The sequence below is a fragment of the Callionymus lyra genome, chromosome 1 (assembly GCF_982586985.1).
Source record: "Callionymus lyra chromosome 1, fCalLyr1.hap1.1, whole genome shotgun sequence".
NCBI lineage: Eukaryota > Metazoa > Chordata > Actinopteri > Syngnathiformes > Callionymidae > Callionymus > Callionymus lyra.
Window position 1 is genome coordinate 100479 of NC_141818.1, and position 25157 is coordinate 125635.

Below are 25157 nucleotides of genomic sequence, written 5' to 3' on the forward strand. Positions count from 1 at the left end.
CATTCATCGTCTTTTAAAGACAGTTGGAATATTAAGTATAAAGTGTTCGCAATAATAAGTTGTAAAACGTTATATAATGAGTTTTATAAAGTATATTAAGAATCAATATTATTCCTTCACGACTCATGCGCTGCTGCTCTCCGTCGAGAGGGGGCGACACTCGCTCTTCCACCGATGCACAGTCGCATCAAATCCGCAGAAGAAAAGTAGAGGAAGTGATAAATAAAAACATCTTCATTGAAGTTAAATTCTAATGATATTTGTCAACAGGTCACTTTATATTTATAAACATATTCAAATACTGAACTTAAATCTGTTGTTTCTTGCGCTGATGTCGCGTCTTTGATGATGTCACGAACATGCGACGAGGACAAAGTTGCAGCAACTTTAATGCCGCGAAAACATTTAACAACAACTAACAGAACCAGCAAATTTTCCATCCACAGTTCTGACCCTGAACTGAGGTCCTGGACTCAGGAGGTCCTCACAGAGATCCAAACATCCAACCCAACGTTTCCCGCCAATAAAGTGTTGAAGATCCTGCTGGACAAGTGTGGAAGATCACCAGAGTTAGAAGGTGAGAAGATATAATAATATAAATAATAACCATGTGTTTACAAACATCTGTCTTGAAGGACAACCCTCGGACAAGAAGAGAACGCTGGAAGAAGAAGGTCCACAGAGACTCTCTAAACGCTTCAGGTGCAACAAGAATGAAGATTCTTCTCAACTGACAGAAGTCAAGACCAGAACCAGCAGATTGAGTCGAACCCACAAGTTGAAGCTACAAAGATCTGAAAACATCTCAACAAGAACAAGTCACGTGACGCCAGGATCATCCAGTGAGTAGGACACGCTTGACTGAAGATGTTTCATGATGTTGATGTGATTCAGAAGCTCCTGAAGATGTTTGATGTTGATGTGATTCAGAAGCTCCTGAAGATGTTTCACTGATGTTCATGTGTTTCAGAAGCTCCTGAAGATGTTTCAGAAGCACCTGAAGATGTTTCACTGATGTTCATGTGTTTCAGAAGCTCCTGAAGATGTTTTAGAAGCTCCTGAAGATGTTTGATGTTGATGTGATTCAGAAGCTCCTGAAGATGTTTGATGTTGATGTGATTCAGAAGCTCCTGAAGATGTTTTAGAAGCTCCTGAAGATGTTTCACTTTCAAGCTTCCAGAAGCTCCTGAAGATGTTGATGTGTTTCATAAGCTCCTGAAGATGTTTTACTGATGTCCATGTGATTCAGAAGCACCTGAATATGTTCCACTGATGTTGATGTGATTCAGAAGCTCCTGAAGATGTTTTACTGATGTCCATGTGATTCAGAAGCTCCTGAAGATGTTCCACTGATGTTGATGTGATTCAGAAGCTCCTGAAGATGTTCCAATGATGTTGATGTGATTCAGAAGCTCCTGAAGATGTTTCACTGATGTTGATGTGATTCACAAGCTCCTGAAGATGCTTTACTGATGTTGATGTGATTCAGAAGCTCCTGAAGATGTTTCACTGATGTTGACGTGATTCAGAAGCTCCTGAAGATGTTTCACTGATTTGATGTGATTCAGAAGCTCCTGAAGATGTTTCACTGATGTTGACGTGATTCAGAAGCTCCTGAAGATGTTTCACTGATGTCCATGTGTTTCAGAAGCTCCTGAAGATGTTTTACTGATGTTGACGTGATTCAGAAGCTCCTGAAGATGTTCCACTGATGTTGACGTGATTCAGAAGCTCCTGAAGATGTTTTACTGATGTCCATGTGTTTCAGAAGCTCCTGAAGATGTTCCAGAAGCTCCTGAAGATGACCTCTGGACGGAGAAGTTCAGTCCTGTGTGCAGCAGTGAAGTGATGGGAAACGAAGCTGCTGTCAGTAAAATGAACAGGTTAGTTGTGAAAGATTCTTCTTGGATAAAACAAGTATATTCAAGTAGATGAGTTTACTTGTGTTTTACTATATAGTATACCATTGAAGTAGTTTACTTTTATTTGATCAATTGACAAAAGTATTTCATGTACTTTATAAACTACATGTGGTGACGTATGAACTTAATTTCTACTACTTTTTACTAAGTGTTCCAGTTTCTTGAGGCTGATTGAGTCGTACTAGTTAGTACTAGTTAGTACTAGTTCAGACTCTTTCAAATGTCATGTTAAACCTAATGTAATAAATTCTGACTCATCAGTTTTTTCTTCATAGTTGGTTAAAGAAATGGAAGCTTTGGACCGAGTGTCGTGAGAAGAAGGGAGGAGAGAAGAAGGAAAGCAGTCCTGGTATGTCCTTTACTCCGACATGATGGAGAGACAAACCTTCTGAGCTGGTCCATGATTCTTCAGGTCTGTGGGACAGCGGAGACTTCCAGGGAGAAGCTGGTTCTGATCCGACAGAGAAGCTTCACAACGTGATGTTAGTCACTGGACCAGCAGGCGTCGGCAAGACTGCGTCGGTGCTCGCCTGCGCCCTTGAGCAGGGCTTTAAGGTGGGTTTCCTTGATGTCTTTCATCCCTGATGGGGTTAGAGTTAGAAAGGTTAGGGTTAATAGGTTATAGGTTAAGTTGGGTCTAAGAAGGTTCTTCACTAATAACTATTACTTACTCCAATGATGCCCAATTATTGAAGGAATCGACACTTATTTTCAAATCTCTATGATCAAAATCACGTTGTTAACAAAAGACTGACGTGAGGATCATCGTGTGAAGTCATGTTCACGATAGAAAACATTTGATGGATCAATAATTGAATTAACAAACCAGGTTTAACTTAATGTAACAATGATGTCATTATTATTTATGATCATTGTTGTTGTTATAGATACTTAAGTGATCATGTCACTGATCAATCAAGGTGTCAACATGTACCTGCCACTGATCAATCAAGGTGTCCACAGGTGTTCCAGGTCAACATGTACCTGTCACTGATCAATCAATGTGTCCACAGGTGTTCCAGGTCAACATGTACCTGTCACTGATCAATCAATGTGTCCACAGGTGTTCCAGGTCAACATGTACCTGTCACTGATCAATCAAGGTGTCCACAGGTGTTTGAGGTCAACATGTACCTGTCACTGATCAATCAAGGTGTCCACAGGTGTTCCAGGTCAACATGTACCTGTCACTGATCAATCAAGGTGTCCACAGGTGTTCCAGGTCAACATGTACCTGTCACTGATCAATCAAGGTGTCCACAGGTGTTCGAGGTCAACATGTACCTGTCACTGATCAATCAAGGTGTCCACAGGTGTTCCAGGTCAACATGTACCTGTCACTGATCAATCAAGGTGTCCAAAGGTGTTCCAGGTCAACATGTACCTGTCACTGATCAATCAAGGTGTCCACAGGTGTTCCAGGTCAACATGTACCTGTCACTGATCAATCAAGGTGTCCACAGGTGTTTGAGGTCAACATGTACCTGTCACTGATCAATCAAGGTGTCCGCAGGTGTTCCAGGTCAACATGTACCTGTCACTGATCAATCAAGGTGTCCACAGGTGTTCCAGGTCAACGTGTACCTGTCACTGATCAATCAATGTGTCCACAGGTGTTTGAGGTCAACATGTACCTGTCACTGATCAATCAATGTGTCCACAGATGTTCCAGGTCAACATGTACCTGTCACTGATCAATCAAGGTGTCCACAGGTGTTCCAGGTCAACATGTACCTGTCACTGATCAATCAAGGTGTCCACAGGTGTTCCAGGTCAACGTGTACCTGTCACTGATCAATCAAGGTGTCCACAGGTGTTCCAGGTCAACATGTACCTGTCACTGATCAATCAAGGTGTCCACAGGTGTTTGAGGTCAACATGTACCTGTCACTGATCAATCAAGGTGTCCACAGGTGTTCCAGGTCAACATGTACCTGTCACTGATCAATCAAGGTGTCCACAGGTGTTCCAGGTCAACATGTACCTGTCACTGATCAATCAATGTGTCCACAGGTGTTCCAGGTCAACATGTACCTGTCACTGATCAATCAATGTGTCCACAGGTGTTCGAGGTCAACATGTACCTGTCACTGATCAATCAATGTGTCCACAGGTGTTCGAGGTCAACAGTTCTTCTCGACGCAGTGGACGTGACGTGATGTCTCGACTGACGGAAGCGACTCAGTCTCACCTGGTGGAGTCAGAACGTCTGAAACCTTCGTTCTTCAGCAACTACAGCAACACAAGCTGCTCCGAGATCATCTCAGGTGTTTGTAGTCGCCTCAGATATAACATGTTCAAGAAGACTTTCTTCTGCTCAAGTCTTCATGAGTTCAATGTTAAATGAAGTCAAGTCTTCATGAGTTTAATGTTAAATGAAGTCAAGACTTCATGAGTTCAATGTTAAATGAAGTCAAGTCTTCATGAGTTTAATGTTAAATTAAGTCAAGTCTTCATGAGTTCAATGTTAAATGAAGTCAAGTCTTCATGAGTTTAATGTTAAATGAAGTCAAGTCTTCATGAGTTCAATGTTAAATGAAGTCAAGTCTTCATGAGTTTATTGTTAAATGAAGTCAAGTCTTCATGAGTTCAATGTTAAATGAAGTCAAGTCTTCATGAGTTTAATGTTAAATGAAGTCAAGTCTTCATGAGTTCAATGTTAAATGAAGTCAAGTCTTCATGAGTTCAATGTTAAATGAAGTCAAGTCTTCATGAGTTCAATGTTAAATGAAGTCAAGTCTTCATGAGTTTATTGTTAAATGAAGTCAAGTCTTCATGAAGTCAAGTCTTCATGAGTTCAATGTTAAATGAAGTCAAGTCTTCATGAGTTTAATGTTAAATGAAGTCAAGTCTTCATGAGTTCAATGTTAAATGAAGTCAAGTCTTCATGAGTTTAATGTTAAATGAAGTCAAGTCTTCATGAGTTCAATGTTAAATGAAGTCAAGTCTTCATGAAGTCAAGTCTTCATGAGTTCAATGTTAAATAAAGTCAAGTCTTCATGAGTTTAATGTTAAATGAAGTCAAGTCTTCATGAGTTCAATGTTAAATGAAGTCAAGTCTTCATGAGTTTAATGTTAAATGAAGTCAAGTCTTCATGAGTTTAATGTTAAATGAAGTCAAGTCTTCATGAAGTCAAGTCTTCATGAGTTTAATGTTAAATGAAGTCAAGTCTTCATGAGTTCAATGTTAAATGAAGTCAAGTCTTCATGAGTTTAATGTTAAATTAAGTCAAGACTTCATGAGTTTAATGTTGAATGAAGTCAAGTCTTCATGAGTTTAATGTTAAATGAAGTCAAGTCTTCATGAGTTCAATGTTAAATGAAGTCAAGTCTTCACGAGTTTAATGTTAAATGAAGTCAAGTCTTCATGAGTTAAATGTTAAATGAAGTCAAGTCTTCATGAGTTTAATGTTAAATGAAGTCAAGACTTCATGAGTTCAATGTTAAATAAAGTCAAGTCTTCATGAGTTCAATGTTGAATGAAGTCAAGTCTTCATGAGTTTAATGTTGAATGAAGTCAAGTCTTCATGAGTTCAATGTTGAATGAAGTCAAGTCTTCATGAGTTCAATGTTAAATGAAGTCAGGTCTTCATGAGTTCAATGTTGAATGAAGTCAAGTCTTCATGAGTTTAATGTTAAATGAAGTCAAGTCTTCATGAGTTCAATGTTGAATGAAGTCAAGTCTTCATGAGTTCAATGTTGAATGAAGTCAAGTCTTCATGAGTTTAATGTTAAATGAAGTCAAGTCTTCATGAGTTAAATGTTAAATGAAGTCAAGACTTCATGAGTTCAATGTTAAATGAAGTCAAGTCTTCATGAGTTTAATGTTAAATAAAGTCAAGTCTTCATGAGTTCAATGTTGAATGAAGTCAAGTCTTCATGAGTTCAATGTTGAATGAAGTCAAGTCTTCATGAGTTCAATGTTGAATGAAGTCAAGTCTTCATGAGTTCAATGTTGAATGAAGTCAAGTCTTCATGAGTTTAATGTTGAATGAAGTCAAGTCTTCATGAGTTCAATGTTGAATGAAGTCAAGTCTTCATGAGTTCAATGTTGAATGAAGTCAAGTCTTCATGAGTTTAATGTTAAATGAAGTCAAGTCTTCATGAGTTAAATGTTAAATGAAGTCAAGACTTCATGAGTTCAATGTTAAATGAAGTCAAGTCTTCATGAGTTTAATGTTAAATGAAGTCAAGACTTCATGAGTTCAATGTTAAATGAAGTCAAGACTTCATGAGTTCAATGTTGAATGAAGTCAAGTCTTCATGAGTTCAATGTTGAATGAAGTCAAGTCTTCATGAGTTCAATGTTGAATGAAGTCAAGTCTTCATGAGTTTAATGTTGAATGAAGTCAAGTCTTCATGAGTTCAATGTTGAATGAAGTCAAGTCTTCATGAGTTTAATGTTGAATGAAGTCAAGTCTTCATGAGTTCAATGTTGAATGAAGTCAAGTCTTCATGAGTTTAATGTTGAATGAAGTCAAGTCTTCATGAGTTCAATGTTGAATGAAGTCAAGTCTTCATGAGTTCAATGTTGAATGAAGTCAAGTCTTCATGAGTTTAATGTTAAATGAAGTCAAGTCTTCATGAGTTTAATGTTAAATGAAGTCAAGTCTTCATGAGTTTAATGTTAAATGAAGTCAAGTCTTCATGAGTTTAATGTTGAATGAAGTCAAGTCTTCATGAGTTCAATGTTGAATGAATTCAAGTCTTCATGAGTTTAATGTTGAATGAAGTCAAGTCTTCATGAGTTTAATGTTGAATGAAGTCAAGTCTTCATGAGTTCAATGTTGAATGAAGTCAAGTCTTCATGAGTTTAATGTTAAATGAAGTCAAGTCTTCATGAGTTCAATGTTGAATGAAGTCAAGTCTTCATGAGTTCAATGTTGAATGAAGTCAAGTCTTCATGAGTTGAATGTTGAATGAAGTCAAGTCTTCATGAGTTTAATGTTAAATGAAGTCAAGTCTTCATGAGTTCAATGTTGAATGAAGTCAAGTCTTCATGAGTTCAATGTTGAATGAAGTCAAGTCTTCATGAGTTCAATGTTGAATGAAGTCAAGTCTTCATGAGTTCAATGTTGAATGAAGTCAAGTCTTCATGAGTTCAATGTTGAATGAAGTCAAGTCTTCATGAGTTCAATGTTGAATGAAGTCAAGTCTTCATGAGTTTAATGTTGAATGAAGTCAAGTCTTCATGAGTTCAATGTTGAATGAAGTCAAGTCTTCATGAGTTCAATGTTGAATGAAGTCAAGTCTTCATGAGTTTAATGTTGAATGAAGTCAAGTCTTCATGAGTTCAATGTTGAATGAAGTCAAGTCTTCATGAGTTTAATGTTGAATGAAGTCAAGTCTTCATGAGTTCAATGTTAAATGAAGTCAAGTCTTCATGAGTTCAATGTTAAATGAAGTCAAGTCTTCATGAGTTCAATGTTGAATGAAGTCAAGTCTTCATGAGTTTAATGTTAAATGAAGTCAAGTCTTCATGAGTTTAATGTTAAATAAAGTCAAGTCTTCATGAGTTCAATGTTAAATGAAGTCAAGTCTTCATGAGTTTAATGTTAAATGAAGTCAAGTCTTCATGAGTTTAATGTTAAATAAAGTCAAGTCTTCATGAGTTCAATGTTAAATGAAGTCAAGTCTTCATGAGTTCAATGTTAAATGAAGTCAAGTCTTCATGAGTTTAATGTTAAATAAAGTCAAGACTTCATGAGTTCAATGTTGAATGAAGTCAAGTCTTCATGAGTTCAATGTTAAATGAAGTCAAGTCTTCATGAGTTCAATGTTAAATGAAGTCAAGTCTTCATGAGTTCAATGTTAAATGAAGTCAAGTCTTCATGAGTTCAATGTTGAATGAAGTCAAGTCTTCATGAGTTTAATGTTGAATGAAGTCAAGTCTTCATGAGTTCAATGTTGAATGAAGTCAAGTCTTCATGAGTTTAATGTTAAATAAAGTCAAGTCTTCATGAGTTCAATGTTAAATGAAGTCGAGTCTTCATGAGTTTAATGTTAAATGAAGTCAAGTCTTCATGAAGTCAAGTCTTCATGAGTTCAATGTTAAATGAAGTCAAGTCTTCATGAGTTCAATGTTAAATGAAGTCAAGTCTTCATGAGTTCAATGTTGAGTGAAGTCAAGTCTTCATGAGTTCAATGTTGAATGAAGTCAAGACTTCATGAGTTTAATGTTGAATGAAGTCAAGTCTTCATGAGTTTAATGTTAAATGAAGTCAAGTCTTCATGAGTTCAATGTTAAATGAAGTCAAGTCTTCATGAGTTTAATGTTAAATGAAGTCAAGTCTTCATGAGTTCAATGTTGAATGAAGTCAAGACTTCATGAGTTCAATGTTGAATGAAGTCAAGTCTTCATGAGTTCAATGTTGAATGAAGTCAAGTCTTCATGAGTTCAATGTTGAATGAAGTCAAGTCTTCATGAGTTCAATGTTGAATGAAGTCAAGTCTTCATGAGTTCAATGTTGAATGAAGTCAAGTCTTCATGAGTTCAATGTTGAATGAAGTCAAGTCTTCATGAGTTTAATGTTGAATGAAGTCAAGTCTTCATGAGTTCAATGTTGAATGAAGTCAAGTCTTCATGAGTTTAATGTTGAATGAAGTCAAGTCTTCATGAGTTCAATGTTGAATGAAGTCAAGTCTTCATGAGTTTAATGTTAAATGAAGTCAAGTCTTCATGAGTTTAATGTTAAATGAAGTCAAGTCTTCATGAGTTTAATGTTAAATGAAGTCGAGTCTTCATGAGTTTAATGTTAAATGAAGTCAAGTCTTCATGAGTTTAATGTTGAATGAAGTCAAGTCTTCATGAGTTCAATGTTGAATGAAGTCAAGTCTTCATGAGTTTAATGTTAAATGAAGTCAAGTCTTCATGAGTTTAATGTTGAATGAAGTCAAGTCTTCATGAGTTCAATGTTGAATGAAGTCAAGTCTTCATGAGTTTAATGTTGAATGAAGTCAAGTCTTCATGAGTTCAATGTTGAATGAAGTCAAGTCTTCATGAGTTCAATGTTGAATGAAGTCAAGTCTTCATGAGTTCAATGTTGAATGAAGTCAAGTCTTCATGAGTTCAATGTTGAATGAAGTCAAGTCTTCATGAGTTTAATGTTGAATGAAGTCAAGTCTTCATGAGTTCAATGTTGAATGAAGTCAAGTCTTCATGAGTTCAATGTTGAATGAAGTCAAGTCTTCATGAGTTCAATGTTGAATGAAGTCAAGTCTTCATGAGTTCAATGTTGAATGAAGTCAAGTCTTCATGAGTTCAATGTTGAATGAAGTCAAGTCTTCATGAGTTTAATGTTGAATGAAGTCAAGTCTTCATGAGTTCAATGTTAAATGAAGTCAAGTCTTCATGAGTTCAATGTTGAATGAAGTCACGTCTTCATGAGTTTAATGTTAAATGAAGTCAAGTCTTCATGAGTTTAATGTTAAATAAAGTCAAGTCTTCATGAGTTCAATGTTGAATGAAGTCAAGTCTTCATGAGTTCAATGTTGAATGAAGTCAAGTCTTCATGAGTTCAATGTTAAATGAAGTCAAGTCTTCATGAGTTCAATGTTAAATGAAGTCAAGTCTTCATGAGTTCAATGTTGAATGAAGTCAAGTCTTCATGAGTTTAATGTTAAATAAAGTCAAGTCTTCATGAGTTCAATGTTGAATGAAGTCAAGTCTTCATGAGTTTAATGTTGAATGAAGTCAAGTCTTCATGAGTTCAATGTTAAATGAAGTCAAGTCTTCATGAGTTCAATGTTAAATGAAGTCAAGTCTTCATGAGTTCAATGTTGAATGAAGTCAAGTCTTCATGAGTTTAATGTTAAATGAAGTCAAGTCTTCATGAGTTTAATGTTAAATGAAGTCAAGTCTTCATGAGTTTAATGTTAAATAAAGTCAAGTCTTCATGAGTTCAATGTTAAATGAAGTCAAGTCTTCATGAGTTCAATGTTAAATGAAGTCAAGTCTTCATGAGTTTAATGTTAAATAAAGTCAAGACTTCATGAGTTCAATGTTGAATGAAGTCAAGTCTTCATGAGTTCAATGTTAAATGAAGTCAAGTCTTCATGAGTTCAATGTTAAATGAAGTCAAGTCTTCATGAGTTCAATGTTGAATGAAGTCAAGTCTTCATGAGTTTAATGTTAAATAAAGTCAAGTCTTCATGAGTTCAATGTTAAATGAAGTCAAGTCTTCATGAGTTTAATGTTAAATAAAGTCAAGTCTTCATGAGTTCAATGTTAAATGAAGTCGAGTCTTCATGAGTTCAATGTTAAATGAAGTCAAGTCTTCATGAGTTTAATGTTAAATAAAGTCAAGTCTTCATGAGTTCAATGTTAAATAAAGTCAAGTCTTCATGAGTTCAATGTTGAATGAAGTCAAGTCTTCATGAGTTTAATGTTGAATGAAGTCAAGTCTTCATGAGTTCAATGTTAAATGAAGTCAAGTCTTCATGAGTTTAATGTTAAATAAAGTCAAGACTTCATGAGTTCAATGTTGAATGAAGTCAAGTCTTCATGAGTTTAATGTTAAATGAAGTCAAGTCTTCATGAGTTTAATGTTAAATAAAGTCAAGTCTTCATGAGTTCAATGTTAAATAAAGTCAAGTCTTCATGAGTTCAATGTTGAATGAAGTCAAGTCTTCATGAGTTTAATGTTGAATGAAGTCAAGTCTTCATGAGTTCAATGTTAAATGAAGTCAAGTCTTCATGAGTTTAATGTTAAATAAAGTCAAGACTTCATGAGTTCAATGTTGAATGAAGTCAAGTCTTCATGAGTTTAATGTTAAATGAAGTCAAGTCTTCATGAGTTCAATGTTAAATAAAGTCAAGTCTTCATGAGTTCAATGTTGAATGAAGTCAAGTCTTCATGAGTTTAATGTTGAATGAAGTCAAGTCTTCATGAGTTCAATGTTGAATGAAGTCAAGTCTTCATGAGTTCAATGTTGAATGAAGTCAAGTCTTCATGAGTTTAATGTTGAATGAAGTCAAGTCTTCATGAGTTCAATGTTGAATGAAGTCAAGTCTTCATGAGTTTAATGTTGAATGAAGTCAAGTCTTCATGAGTTCAATGTTGAATGAAGTCAAGTCTTCATGAGTTCAATGTTAAATGAAGTCAAGTCTTCATGAGTTTAATGTTAAATGAAGTCAAGTCTTCATGAGTTTAATGTTAAATGAAGTCAAGACTTCATGAGTTCAATGTTAAATGAAGTCAAGACTTCATGAGTTTAATATTAAATGAAGTCAAGACTTCATGAGTTCAATGTTAAATGAAGTCAAGTCTTCATGAGTTTAATGTTAAATGAAGTCAAGTCTTCATGAGTTTAATGTTAAATGAAGTCAAGACTTCATGAGTTCAATGTTAAATGAAGTCAAGACTTCATGAGTTTAATATTAAATGAAGTCAAGACTTCATGAGTTCAATGTTAAATGAAGTCAAGTCTTCATGAGTTTAATGTTAAATTAAGTCAAGTCTTCATGAGTTTAATGTTAAATGAAGTCAAGACTTCATGAGTTCAATGTTAAATGAAGTCAAGATTTCATGAGTTCAATGTTAAATGAAGTCAAGACTTCATGAGTTCAATGTTAAATGAAGTCAAGACTTCATGAGTTCAATGTTAAATGAAGTCAAGACTTCATGACACACATGGACTCGTCTTGTTTGTCACATTAATGTTACAATGTAAATTGTTTGTCACAGAAAATTAATAAATCGTCTTCACTTCAAAGTTGACCTTTAACCTGGTTCTGTGTCCAACAGCAAAGACCATCAAAAGTAGGACCTGCCGTCGTCCGGCGAAGTCTTCCCGTTCCACTGGCAGAGGAACCTCTCGTGCACCTGGAGTCGCTCTGACAAACTACTTCCAGTCGAAGGCTAAAGCTGATCATTTGTTCTTCGGACGAGACGAGACGGACGAACATGAGGACGAGACGCCAGAAGAATCTGAGACGAAGAAGACGAAGAAGAAGAAGAAGAAAGCAACTTCTCTCATTCTCTTCGAAGAGGTAGAACTTTGTTGTGTTCATCGATCATGTGATCAATGATGTCATCGTCTCACAGGTGGATGTTGTGTTTGAAGACGATTATGTGATCAATGTTGTGTTTGAAGACGATCATGTGATCAATGTTGTGTTTGAAGACGATCATGTGATCAATGTTGTGTTTGAAGAAGATCATGTGATCAATGATGTGTTTGAAGACGATCATATGATCAATGATGTGTTTGAAGACGATCATGTGATCAATGATGTGTTTGAAGACGATCATGTGATCAATGATGTGTTTGAAGACGATCATTTGATCAATGATGTGTTTGAAGATGATCATGTGATCAATGTTGTGTTTGAAGACGATCATGTGATCAATGTTGTGTTTGAAGACGATCATGTGATCAATGTTGTGTTTGAAGACGATCATGTGATCAATGTTTTGTTTGAAGATGATCATGTGATCAATGTTGTGTTTGAAGACGATCATGTGATCAATGTTGTGTTTGAAGATGATCATGTGATCAATGATGTGTTTGAAGACGATCATGTGATCAATGTTGTGTTTGAAGACGATCATGTGATCAATGATGTGTTTGAAGATGATCATGAGATCAATGATGTGTTTGAAGACGATCATGTGATCAATGATTTGTTTGAAGACGATCATGTGATCAATGATGTGTTTGAAGACGATCATGTGGTCAATGTTGTGTTTGAAGACGATCATGTGATCAATGATGTGTTTGAAGACGATCATGTGATCAATGTTGTGTTTGAAGACGATCATGTGATCAATGTTGTGTTTGAAGATGATCATGTGATCAATGATGTGTTTGAAGACGATCATGTGATCAATGATGTGTTTGAAGACGATCATGTGATCAATGATGTGTTTGAAGACGATCATGTGATCAATGTTGTGTTTGAAGACGATCATGTGATCAATGTTGTGTTTGAAGACGATCATGTGATCAATGATGTGTTTGAAGATGATCATGTGATCAATGATGTGTTTGAAGACGATCATGTGATCAATGATGTCATCGTCTCACAGGTGGATGTTGTGTTTGAAGACGACGTTGGTTTCTACGCCGCGATCCAGACGTTCATGGCGACGACGAAGAGGCCGATCGTTCTGACCTGCAACGGTGAGTCTCACGTGATTCGCTGGTCGAGTGTTGATTGACATGTGTCACATTGATTGACATGTGTCACATTGATTGATATGTGTCACATTGATTGAAATGTGTCACATTGATTGAAATGTGTCACATTGATTGAAATGTGTCACATTGATTGACATGTGTCACATTGATTGACATGTAACACATTGATTGACATGTAACACATTGATTGACATGTAACACATTGATTGACATGTATTACATTGATTGACATGTGTCACATTGATTGACATGTAACACATTGATTGACATGTGTCACATTGATTGACATGTAACACATTGATTGACATGTGTCACATTGATTGACATGTAACACATTGATTGACATGTATTACATTGATTGACATGTGTCACATTGATTGACATGTAACACATTGATTGACATGTGTCACATTGATTGACATGTGTCACATTGATTGACATGTAACACATTGATTGACATGTAACACATTGATTGACATGTGTCACATTGATTGACATGTAACACATTGATTGACATGTGTCACATTGATTGACATGTGTCACATTGATTGACATGTAACACATTGATTGACATGTGTCACATTGATTGACATGTAACACATTGATTGACATGTAACACATTGATTGACGTGTCACATTGATTGACATGTGTCACATTGATTGACATGTAACACATTGATTGACATGTGTCACATTGATTGACATGTGTCACATTGATTGACATGTAACACATTGATTGACATGTAACACATTGATTGACATGTGTCACATTGATTGACATGTAACACATTGATTGACATGTATCACATTGATTGACATGTGTCACATTGATTGACATGTAACACATTGATTGACATGTGTCACATTGATTGACATGTGTCACATTGATTGACATGTAACACATTGATTGACATGTAACACATTGATTGACATGTGTCACATTGATTGACATGTAACACATTGATTGACATGTATCACATTGATTGACATGTGTCACATTGATTGACATGTAACACATTGATTGACATGTAACACATTGATTGACATGTGTCACATTGATTGACATGTAACACATTGATTGACATGTATCACATTGATTGACATGTGTCACATTGATTGACATGTAACACATTGATTGACATGTGTCACATTGATTGACATGTAACACATTGATTGACATGTGTCACATTGATTGACATGTGTCACATTGATTGACATGTAACACATTGATTGACATGTAACACATTGATTGACATGTAACACATTGATTGACATGTGTCACATTGATTGACATGTATCACATTGATTGACATGTGTCACATTGATTGACATGTGTCACATTGATTGACATGTGTCACATTGATTGTGTCACAGATCCTTCGTTCAAGGACAGATTCAGCAGCAACTTGGAGGAAATACTTTTCAAAACCCCGTCAACTGTGAGTCGAACACAACTGTGTGCGTCTGAAGTACACAACATGTGTATCTGAAGTACACAACATGTGTGTATCTGAAGTACACAACATGTGTGTATCTGAAGTACACAACATGTGTGCGTCTGAAGTACACAACATGTGTGTATCACACATGTTGTGTATCTGAAGTACACAACATGTGTGTATCTGAAGTACACAACATGTGTGTATCTGAAGTACACAACATGTGTGTATCTGAAGTACACAACATGTGTGTATCTGAAGTACACAACATGTGTGTATCTGAAGTACACAAACTTTATTTTCTATGGATTTATATTCTCAACATCGTCTCAAGTTCAGATCTAATTAAAAACTTTAATGCGTTTATAGTCTTGTGTTTTCAAATTTAATAAATGAATTAATTTTCAAAGTGAATGAATTGTAAGTTTTATTATAAATACTATTTTTTAAATATTTTAATAAGTAGAATAAAACTCAAACTATTTAATATATCAATAAAAAAATGAATTAATAAATAACAACATTTCAATTAAACAAAATATAAAATGTTAAATATTCACTAACATGTATGATGTATTTTCTCTGACGTTCATGATGTTCCTGATGTTCATGATGTTCATGATGTTCATGATGTTCATGACGTTCATGATGTTCCTGAAGTTCCTGATGTTCATGATGTTCATGATGTTCATGACGTTCATGATGTTCCTGAAGTTCCTGATGTTCATGATGTTCATGATGTTCATGATGTTCATGACGTTCATGATGTTCCTGATGTTCATGACGTTCATGATGTTCCTGATGTTCATGACGTTCATGATGTTCATGACGTTCATGATGTTCCTGAAGTTCCTGATGTTCATGATGTTCATGATGTTCATGACGTTCATGATGTTCATGATGTTCCTGATGTTCATGATGTTCATGATGTTCATGACGTTCATGATGTTCATGATGTTCATGATGTTCATGACGTTCATGATGTTCCTGATGTTCATGATGTTCATGATGTTCATGACGTTCATGATGTTCCTGATGTTCATGACGTTCATGATGTTCCTGATGTTCATGACGTTCATGATGTTCATGATGTTCATGACGTTCATGATGTTCCTGAAGTTCCTGATGTTCATGATGTTCATGATGTTCATGACGTTCATGATGTTCATGATGTTCATGATGTTCCTGATGTTCATGACGTTCATGATGTTCCTGATGTTCATGACGTTCATGATGTTCATGACGTTCATGACGTTCCTGATGTTCCTGATGTTCATGATGTTCCTGATGTTCATGATGTTCATGACGTTCATGATGTTCATGATGTTCCTGATGTTCATGATGTTCATGATGTTCCTGATGTTCCTGATGTTCATGATGTTCCTGATGTTCATGATGTTCATGATGTTCATGATGTTCCTGATGTTCATGATGTTCATGATGTTCCTGATGTTCCTGAGCTTCATGATGTTCATGATGTTCATGATGTTCCTGATGTTCATGATGTTCATGATGTTCATGATGTTCCTGATGTTCCTGAGCTTCATGATGTTCCTGAGCTTCATGATGTTCCTGATGTTCATGATATTCATAATATTCATGATGTTCCTGAGCTTCCTGATGTTCATGATGTTCCTGATGTTCATGATGTTCCTGAGCTTCATGATGTTCCTGACGTTCATGATGTTCCTGACGTTCATGATGTTCATGATGTTACTGATGTTCATGATGTTCATGATGTTCATGATGTTCCTGATGTTCATGATGTTCATGATGTTCATGATGTTCATGATTTTCATGATGTTCATGATGTTCATGATGTTCATGATGTTCCTGATGTTCATGATGTTCCTGATGTTCCTGATGTTCCTGATTTTCATGACGTTCATGATGTTCATGATGTTCATGATGTTCATGATGTTCCTGAGCTTCATGATGTTCATGATGTTCCTGATGTTCATGATGTTCATGATGTTCATGATGTTCCTGATGTTCATGATGTTCCTGATGTTCCTGAACTTCATGATGTTCCTGAGCTTCATGATGTTCCTGATGTTCATGATATTCATGATATTCATGATGTTCCTGATGTTCCTGAGCTTCCTGATGTTCATGATGTTCCTGATGTTCATGATGTTCCTGAGCTTCATGATGTTCCTGACGTTCATGATGTTCCTGACGTTCATGATGTTCATGACGTTCATGATGTTCATGATGTTCATGACGTTCATGATGTTCCTGAAGTTCCTGATGTTCATGATGTTCATGATGTTCATGACGTTCATGATGTTCATGATGTTCATGATGTTCCTGATGTTCATGACGTTCATGATGTTCCTGATGTTCATGATGTTCATGATGTTCATGACGTTCATGATGTTCCTGATGTTCATGATGTTCATGATGTTCATGACGTTCATGATGTTCCTGATGTTCATGATGTTCATGATGTTCCTGATGTTCATGACGTTCATGATGTTCATGATGTTCATGACGTTCATGATGTTCCTGAAGTTCCTGATGTTCATGATGTTCATGATGTTCATGACGTTCATGATGTTCATGATGTTCCTGATGTTCATGACGTTCATGACGTTCCTGATGTTCATGACGTTCATGACGTTCATGACGTTCATGACGTTCCTGACGTTCCTGATGTTCCTGATGTTCATGATGTTCATGATGTTCCTGATGTTCCTGATGTTCATGATGTTCATGATGTTCATGATGTTCCTGATGTTCATGATGTTCATGATGTTCCTGAGCTTCATGATGTTCATGATGTTCATGATGTTCCTGATGTTCATGATGTTCATGATGTTCATGATGTTCCTGAGCTTCATGATGTTCCTGAGCTTCATGATGTTCCTGATGTTCATGATATTCATAATATTCATGATGTTCCTGAGCTTCCTGATGTTCATGATGCTCCTGATGTTCATGATGTTCCTGAGCTTCATGATGTTCCTGACGTTCATGATGTTCCTGACGTTCATGATGTTCATGATGTTCCTGATGTTCATGATGTTCATGATGTTCCTGATGTTCATGATGTTCATGATGTTCATGATGTTCATGATTTTCATGATGTTCATGATGTTCATGATGTTCATGATGTTCCTGATGTTCATGATGTTCCTGATGTTCATGATGTTCCTGATTTTCATGACGTTCATGATGTTCATGATGTTCATGATGTTCATGATGTTCCTGAGCTTCATGATGTTCATGATGTTCATGATGTTCCTGATGTTCATGATGTTCCTGATGTTCCTGAGCTTCATGATGTTCCTGAGCTTCATGATGTTCCTGATGTTCATGATATTCATGATATTCATGATGTTCCTGATGTTCCTGAGCTTCCTGATGTTCATGATGTTCCTGATGTTCATGATGTTCCTGAGCTTCATGATGTTCCTGACGTTCATGATGTTCCTGACGTTCATGATGTTCATGACGTTCATGATGTTCATGATGTTCCTGATGTTCATGACGTTCATGACGTTCATGATGTTCATGACGTTCCTGATGTTCATGACGTTCCTGATGTTCATGACGTTCATGATGTTCATGACGTTCCTGATGTTCATGACGTTCATGATGTTCATGATGTTCCTGAGCTTCATGATGTTCCTGAGCTTCATGATGTTCCTGATGTTCATGACGTTCCTGATGTTCATGACGTTCATGATGTTCCTGATGTTCATGACGTTCATGATGTTCATGACGTTCCTGATGTTCATGATGTTCATGATGTTCCTGGCGTTCATGATGTTCATGATGTTCCTGACGTTCCTGATATTCATGATGTTCCTGATGTTCATGATGTTCCTGATGTTCCTGAGCTTCATGATGTTCCTGAGCTTCATGATGTTCCTGATGTTCATGATATTCATGATATTCATGATGTTCCTGAGCTTCCTGATGTTCATGATGTTCCTGATGTTCATGATGTTCCTGAGCTTCATGATGTTCCTGACGTTCATGATGTTCCTGACGTTCATGATGTTCATGACGTTCATGATGTTCATGATGTTCATGATGTTCCTGACGTTCATGACGTTCATGACGTTCATGATGTTCCTGATGTTCCTGATGTTCATGACGTTCATGATGTTCATGACGTTCATGATGTTCCTGATGTTCATGACGTTCATGATGTTCATGACGTTCATGATGTTCATGATGTTCCTGAGCTTCATGATGTTCCTGAGCTTCATGATGTTCCTGATGTTCATGACGTTCCTGATGTTCATGACGTTCATGATGTTCCTGATGTTCATGACGTTCATGATGTTCATGACGTTCCTGATGTTCATGATGTTCATGATGTTCATGATGTTCCTGATGTTCATGATGTTCATGATGTTCATGATGTTCATGATGTTCCTGACGTTCATGATGTTCATGATGTTCCTGACGTTCATGATATTCATGATGTTCCTGGTTCTCCTGATGTTCATGATGTTCCTGACGTTCATCACGTTCTCCTGATGTTCATGATGTTCCTGATGTTCATGATGTTCCTGACGTTCATGACGTTCTCATGATGTTCCTGACGTTCCTGACGTTCATGACGTTCATGACGTTCTCCTGATGTTCTCCTGATGTTCATGATGTTCCTGATGTTCATGACGTTCCTGACGTTCCTCATGTTCCTTAGGCCCACACCTGTAGCTTCCTGCAGCTGGTGTGTCTCACTCAGAAGGTGAGGTTGGACTTGGACGACGCCATCAGCCTCGTGACCCTGACTCACGGTGACCTTCGACGTTGTCTGCTTCAGCTGCAGCTGTGGGTCAAAGGTCAGTCCATGTGGATGAAGATGTCTTAGTTGCTCCTCAGTGACCAGATTTAAGGTTGTTTTTAATGGTTTTCATTCAGAAGCTGAATCTGATCCGAAGCTCAAGACGTTATAAATGTTTCAAATATTTAACGTCTTTTTCACTTTAACTGTGAAACGTGTTCATTTCTGAAGGTTTTTCAAAAAGACAAAACATTTGATTATTAGGATAAAATAGAGAAACATTTTCACTAAAACGCTTCTTAATCATCGTCTCCTCAGAGTAGATGGAGGACGAAGAGTCTGTGGACGAGTCTGTGGACGAGTCTGTGGACGAGTCTGTGGACGAGTCTGTGGACGAAGAGTCTTTGGACGAGTCCGTGGACGAAGAGTCTGTGGACGAAGAGTCTGTGGACGAGTCTGTGGACGAGTCTGTGGACGAAGGGTCTGTGGACGAAGAGTCTGTGGACGAGTCTGTGGACGAGTCTGTGGACGAAGAGTCTGTGGACGAAGAGTCTGTGGACGAAGAGTCTGTGGACGAGTCTGTGGACGAGTCTGTGGACGAGTCTGTGGACGAAGAGTCTGTGGACGAAGAGTCTGTGGACGAAGAGTCTGTGGACGAAGAGTCTGTGGACGAAGAGTCTGTGGACGAAGAGTCTGTGGACGAAGAGTCTGTGGACGAGTCCGTGGACGAAGAGTCCGTGGACGAAGAGTCCGTGGACGAAGAGTCCGTGGACGAAGAGTCCGTGGACGAAGAGTCCGTGGACGAAGAGTCCGTGGACGAAGAGTCCGTGGACGAAGAGTCCGTGGACGAAGAGTCCGTGGACGAAGAGTCCGTGGACGAAGAGTCCGTGGACGAAGAGTCCGTGGACGAGGGGTCCGTGGACGAGGGGTCCGTGGACGAGGGGTCCGTGGACGAGTCTGTGGACGAAGGGTCCGTGGACGAAGGGTCCGTGGACGAAGGGTCCGTGGACGAAGGGTCCGTGGACGAAGGGTCCGTGGACGAAGGGTCCGTGGACGAAGGGTCCGTGGACGAAGGGTCCGTGGACGAAGGGTCCGTGGACGAAGGGTCCGTGGACGAAGGGTCCGTGGACGAAGGGTCCGTGGACGAAGGGTCCGTGGACGAAGGGTCCGTGGACGAAGGGTCCGTGGACGAAGGGTCCGTGGACGAAGGGTCCGTGGACGAAGGGTCCGTGGACGAAGGGTCCGTGGACGAAGGGTCCGTGGACGAAGGGTCCGTGGACGAAGGGTCCGTGGACGAAGGGTCCGTGGACGAAGAGTCCGTGGACGAAGAGTCCGTGGACGAAGAGTCCGTGGACGAAGAGTCCGTGGACGAAGAGTCCGTGGACGAAGAGTCCGTGGACGAAGAGTCCGTGGACGAAGAGTCCGTGGACGAGGGGTCCGTGGACGAGGGGTCCGTGGACGAGGGGTCCGTGGACGAAGGGTCCGTGGACGAAGGGTCCGTGGACGAAGGGTCCGTGGACGAAGGGTCCGTGGACGAAGGGTCCGTGGACGAAGGGTCCGTGGACGAAGGGTCCGTGGACGAAGGGTCCGTGGACGAAGGGTCCGTGGACGAAGGGTCCGTGGACGAAGGGTCCGTGGACGAAGGGTCCGTGGACGAAGGGTCCGTGGACGAAGGGTCCGTGGACGAAGGGTCCGTGGACGAAGGGTCCGTGGACGAAGGGTCCGTGGACGAAGGGTCCGTGGACGAAGGGTCCGTGGACGAAGGGTCCGTGGACGAAGGGTCCGTGGACGAAGGGTCCGTGGACGAAGGGTCCGTGGACGAAGGGTCCGTGGACGAAGGGTCCGTGGACGAAGGGTCCGTGGAAGAAGGGTCCGTGGAAGAAGGGTCCGTGGAAGAAGGGTCCGTGGAAGAAGGGTCCGTGGAAGAAGGGTCCGTGGACGAAGGGTCCGTGGACGAAGGGTCCGTGGACGAAGGGTCCGTGGACGAAGGGTCCGTGGACGAAGGGTCCGTGGACGAAGGGTCCGTGGACGAAGGGTCCGTGGACGAGTCTGTGTTCGTCTCTACGTTCGTCTCGACGACCTTGATTTGATTCATGTTTATTAACATCAGATGTTTCCAGGCCTGGACGTCACTCGAGCAGATGTTCGCGGCTCCTCGTGCTCAGCCAGCATGTTGGGTCTGGGTCTGGTCACCAGAGACCTCTTGGTGGAAGCTCTTGAGGTTTGTTCCGTCGGGTCAAGGGTCAAGGGTCAGGTTTAGGTAGAACTTCTCGTGTGACTCGTCAGAGCTGGAGCGAGTCCCTCGTGGACCAGATGGTGGCGCTGTTGGCCGAGAGCTGGAGGAGACACGTTCCTCTTCTCTACTGCAACCTGGACCTTCTTCTGCCTGGAAACGTCTGTCAAGACGAGGTCAAGGTCAGGACGAGGTCATGGAACAGTCTGGAGTTAAAATGTGTTTAAAGATACAAAAGAGTATTTGAAGTACATGGAAGGAAGTGATAGAACTGAGGATGAGGAGGATAAATATAGAGAAGTCTTGATAAAATGGTCATTAAATAAATGCTATATTTATGTAGTTTGGATGTGTATTATGTACTTCTATGGATATCTGCATATATATATATATATATATATATATATATATATATATATATATATATATATTCTACTAGATGTAGTAGAATATATATATATATATATATATTCTACTAGATGTAGTAGAATATATATATATATATATGGAAGGAGACCTCCTGAGGGATCAATAAAGTTCTACCGAACCTATGATCGAGTTAAATTGTGTATTATATGTAGTACGTGACAAGTTGCATGTTATTGTTACTGTAGTACTGCTTGTATATTATCTTGATGTATATCTGTGTAGAAATATGCAGTATTTTCTACAAACTGAAGAACAATTGAACATATTTTTAAAGTATTTATTTCTTCACTCAGAAGCTGAAACTATCGTCCAGAACAAAACCTCCAAGAACCTCCGACTCTCTCGTGGCAGCGATCAGTGGTTTCTTGGAGCTCATGTCAGGCCTGGATGCTGCTGGACCCCGGACCAGGGCGGAGGATCTGGTCTGGACCAGCAGGTCAGAGGATCTGGTCTGGACCGGCCGTGAGAGACCAGACGAGGTCACATGGAAGCGTCTAAACCTCCTCCTGGACATCAAAGCTACAGCAGAAGGTTTGTCGTTCCACGGCTGCTGGACTCGAGCGACACGTGTCGCGCAGAAGTCGGGTCAGAACCGGTCGGACGAGTGGAGCCAGGATCAGAACTTGAGCTTTAGTTTTGGGCCTCAGCGTTCGGTCGGATCAGAAGGTTCCTCAACGTTCGACGTCCTCGTCCGGACGCTCGGCATCATGGGAAGCAGAAGATCGTCCCGCGTCGACCTCGCGTCGTTTCTGCGTCTGATCAGCCGTCGATCAGAGCGACCGAGGTCAGAAGACACGAGGTCAGAAGACACGAGGTCAGAAGACACGAGGTCAGAAGACACAACCTTTGAGTGACTCGTCACACAGTCTGGTCACACTTTTGATGTTTTCACTCTCAAGTTAAAATAAGATGAACTTCCTGAGAACATTTTATGAAGATGTTTGATATTTTATAACTCATTGGTTTTCTCTCACCAGTTACCTGAACTACCTCAGAAGCCTTGGCCTCCCAAAGTCTCATATTGCTCTCCTGGCTAAAGATCTCCTGCGATGATGACCTGTGTCCAGATGTTTGACCTCGTGACCCCAGCACCATGAACCTCAGGACAGAACCAGAGACGAACATCTGTCTCTAACTGGACAGTTTCCCGAGCAGCTCGTAGAAGGCCACGGCCTGCAGCAGAGCGTCACAGATCTCCTCGCCTCCTTCTCTGCTGCTGAACTTGAAGGACGTCCGGTGCTGCTGCAGCATCTCCGGCGTGAAGTGGATCCGAGGAAACGGTTGCGTCTTGGACTCGGTCATCAGGGCTCTGAGGGTTGGACCTCCACTGATCCTGGACTCGCCCACCATCAGAGAGAAGTGACGGCCCACCACGTTCCGCGTCATGTTGAGGACCCTGGAAGAGCAGAAGAATCCAGGACCACCATCGTGACGAAGATCACGTCTCTTCTCTCACCTCGGAGCGACATTGGACTCCGGCGGAGAGACCTTGGGCTCCAGCAGAGCGAACAAAATGGCCTCCACGACCCTCATGTGGGCCATCATGGGGATCAGAGACGTGTTCTGGGACGAGATGGAGGACCTCTCGACGATGTAGAAGTCTGCTTGAGGAAGCCGAGACACGACCTCGGACACCTGGAGACAGAGACACGTGTCCTTCATCATCATCATCATCGGAGGCTCGTGACGACGACGCTCGACTTACGTCCTGCAGGTACAGAGACGCCAAGTACGTCCCTTTCAGGAAGTTAGGACATTCGTGTTCTCGCCAGTCCTGGACCGTCATGGTTCGGTCCACGTGAGCCCAGCCCACCCGGTGAGTGCCGCACACCAGCGACACGATGGAGGCGGCGTCCTGAGGAGAAGAGGTCCAGTCAGTAACATCTCAGCTACAGTCAAATAAAAATGTTTGTCCAGGATTCATGTTTGTTGAGAAGCTACGAGAACGTTGAGCGACTCTGAGGAGGTTCAGGTCCTTCAGGTTTGAAGCAACATTAAAGCAACATTTATTTCTTCTGATCATTGAAAGAAAGTAGTGAAGATTTTAAACCAGGAAAAGAACTTGACTAACTTCACTAACTTGACTAACCTGGTGATGCCAGAAGGACCTTGAACGTGGAGGTTCTCAGACTCACCTCCAGCCACGACTTGTCCACCTCTGGCTTCACAAACTTGGCCAGCTGCAGCTTGACCTTCTTGACGTCCTTCACGGGGTTGAGGATGGAGTCGAAGATGACGACGGCACTTTTGTGCTTCAGCCGAGGAACGTTGACGAGACTCTCCAGGGTCTTGAAGGGTCCGTGTTCAGTCCTGAAGTCCACCAGGTTGACAGACCGGCGTCCTCGAAGCAGCTTCACCTTCTCCAGCTCCGACGCCGACGCGTGGTTGAGAAGCTGCAGGATGGTTCGGCTCTGCTCGGGCGTGTAGAGGGCGTCCAGAGGGGGGTCACTGTCCAGAGGGGGGTCTACGTCCAGAGAGGGGTCCAGAGCCGGGTCAGCGTCCCTGCAGGCGGAGGAGGACTCACTCAGAGGGTTGAGGGACACCTGGACACGACTCCTCCAGCAGAAGGTGCACTGCAGGTACCGAGGCTCAGGTACAGAGGCGTGCCTGTGACCCCTGTGACCCCCAAACAAGCCAGTCTGACCCACGAACCGCCCTGTGCAGGGAAGTGACGTCATCACAACGTTACAGCTTTAGTTCAAAACTTTTCATAGATTATTATTATTGATTGTATTGTTTATTTTCGTTGTAATAATCAAACAATGAAACTAGAAATAATAATGATCTGCAACCATGTTTGTAGTCTTTGAATATTAGGAGAACTTTATTGATCCTCACGAGCTTTAAAGAGTTTAAATCATACACTTGAATGAACGACTTACCACCGGAAGTCACCAAAGACGGCAAACGCCTGACGAGCCACATGTTTAAATCAAAAATATTAATATTTAACACATTCTTTACAAACACTCGACCTTCCTTCTGCTGCTGTGCTCCCTCTTTAACCGTCCGGGGTCGTACAAGCGCCAACACTCGAAATGGTTCCGCCTGTAGCAACACTGCCACCGTGTGGTCACTCGTGTGAATTGTTTGAATCTTCAAGTCTTCACTGAATCACGTCTTTTTGTTTCGTCACGTGGGTTTGTTTTTTGTTTCGATCAAAGGTGTTTTTCCGAGAAAACATTATTATATATTATTATATTATTATATATTATATTGTTGGCGCTTCTGTCGCATTTACGATCTTT

At 40.1% G+C, this 25157-nt stretch overlaps 2 protein-coding genes across 4 annotated transcripts; one reads left to right on the plus strand and one right to left on the minus strand.

Moving 5' to 3' along the window:
* The first annotated feature begins 219 nt into the window (after nt 1-219).
* Nucleotides 220-23026, plus strand: atad5b (ATPase family AAA domain containing 5b). Of its 2 annotated transcripts, none has more exons than XM_087786541.1 (14): nt 220-577; nt 636-842; nt 1769-1883; nt 2198-2271; nt 2335-2477; nt 4036-4189; nt 11669-11913; nt 12953-13046; nt 14439-14503; nt 19167-19305; nt 21368-21468; nt 21534-21662; nt 22203-22738; nt 22887-23026. In XM_087786541.1, exons 1-14 carry the CDS (start codon nt 346-348, stop codon nt 22960-22962), a joined length of 2310 nt encoding a protein of 769 aa, XP_087642667.1. In that variant the 5' UTR covers nt 220-345; the 3' UTR covers nt 22963-23026. The 2 variants fall into 2 exon arrangements, with proteins under 2 accessions (XP_087642667.1, XP_087642675.1); XM_087786549.1 differs by having other exon boundaries at nt 22203-22723; nt 22887-23007.
* Nucleotides 22762-24943, minus strand: tefm (transcription elongation factor, mitochondrial). Of its 2 annotated transcripts, XM_087786648.1 has the most exons (5): nt 24792-24943; nt 24045-24565; nt 23615-23764; nt 23366-23544; nt 22762-23305 (listed from the first exon to the last, which is right to left on the minus strand). In XM_087786648.1, exons 1-5 carry the CDS (start codon nt 24832-24834, stop codon nt 23041-23043), a joined length of 1158 nt encoding a protein of 385 aa, XP_087642774.1. In that variant the 5' UTR covers nt 24835-24943; the 3' UTR covers nt 22762-23040. The 2 variants fall into 2 exon arrangements, with proteins under 2 accessions (XP_087642774.1, XP_087642764.1); XM_087786638.1 differs by having other exon boundaries at nt 23096-23305; nt 23366-23764; nt 24792-24934.
* Nucleotides 24944-25157: the final 214 nt, after the last annotated feature.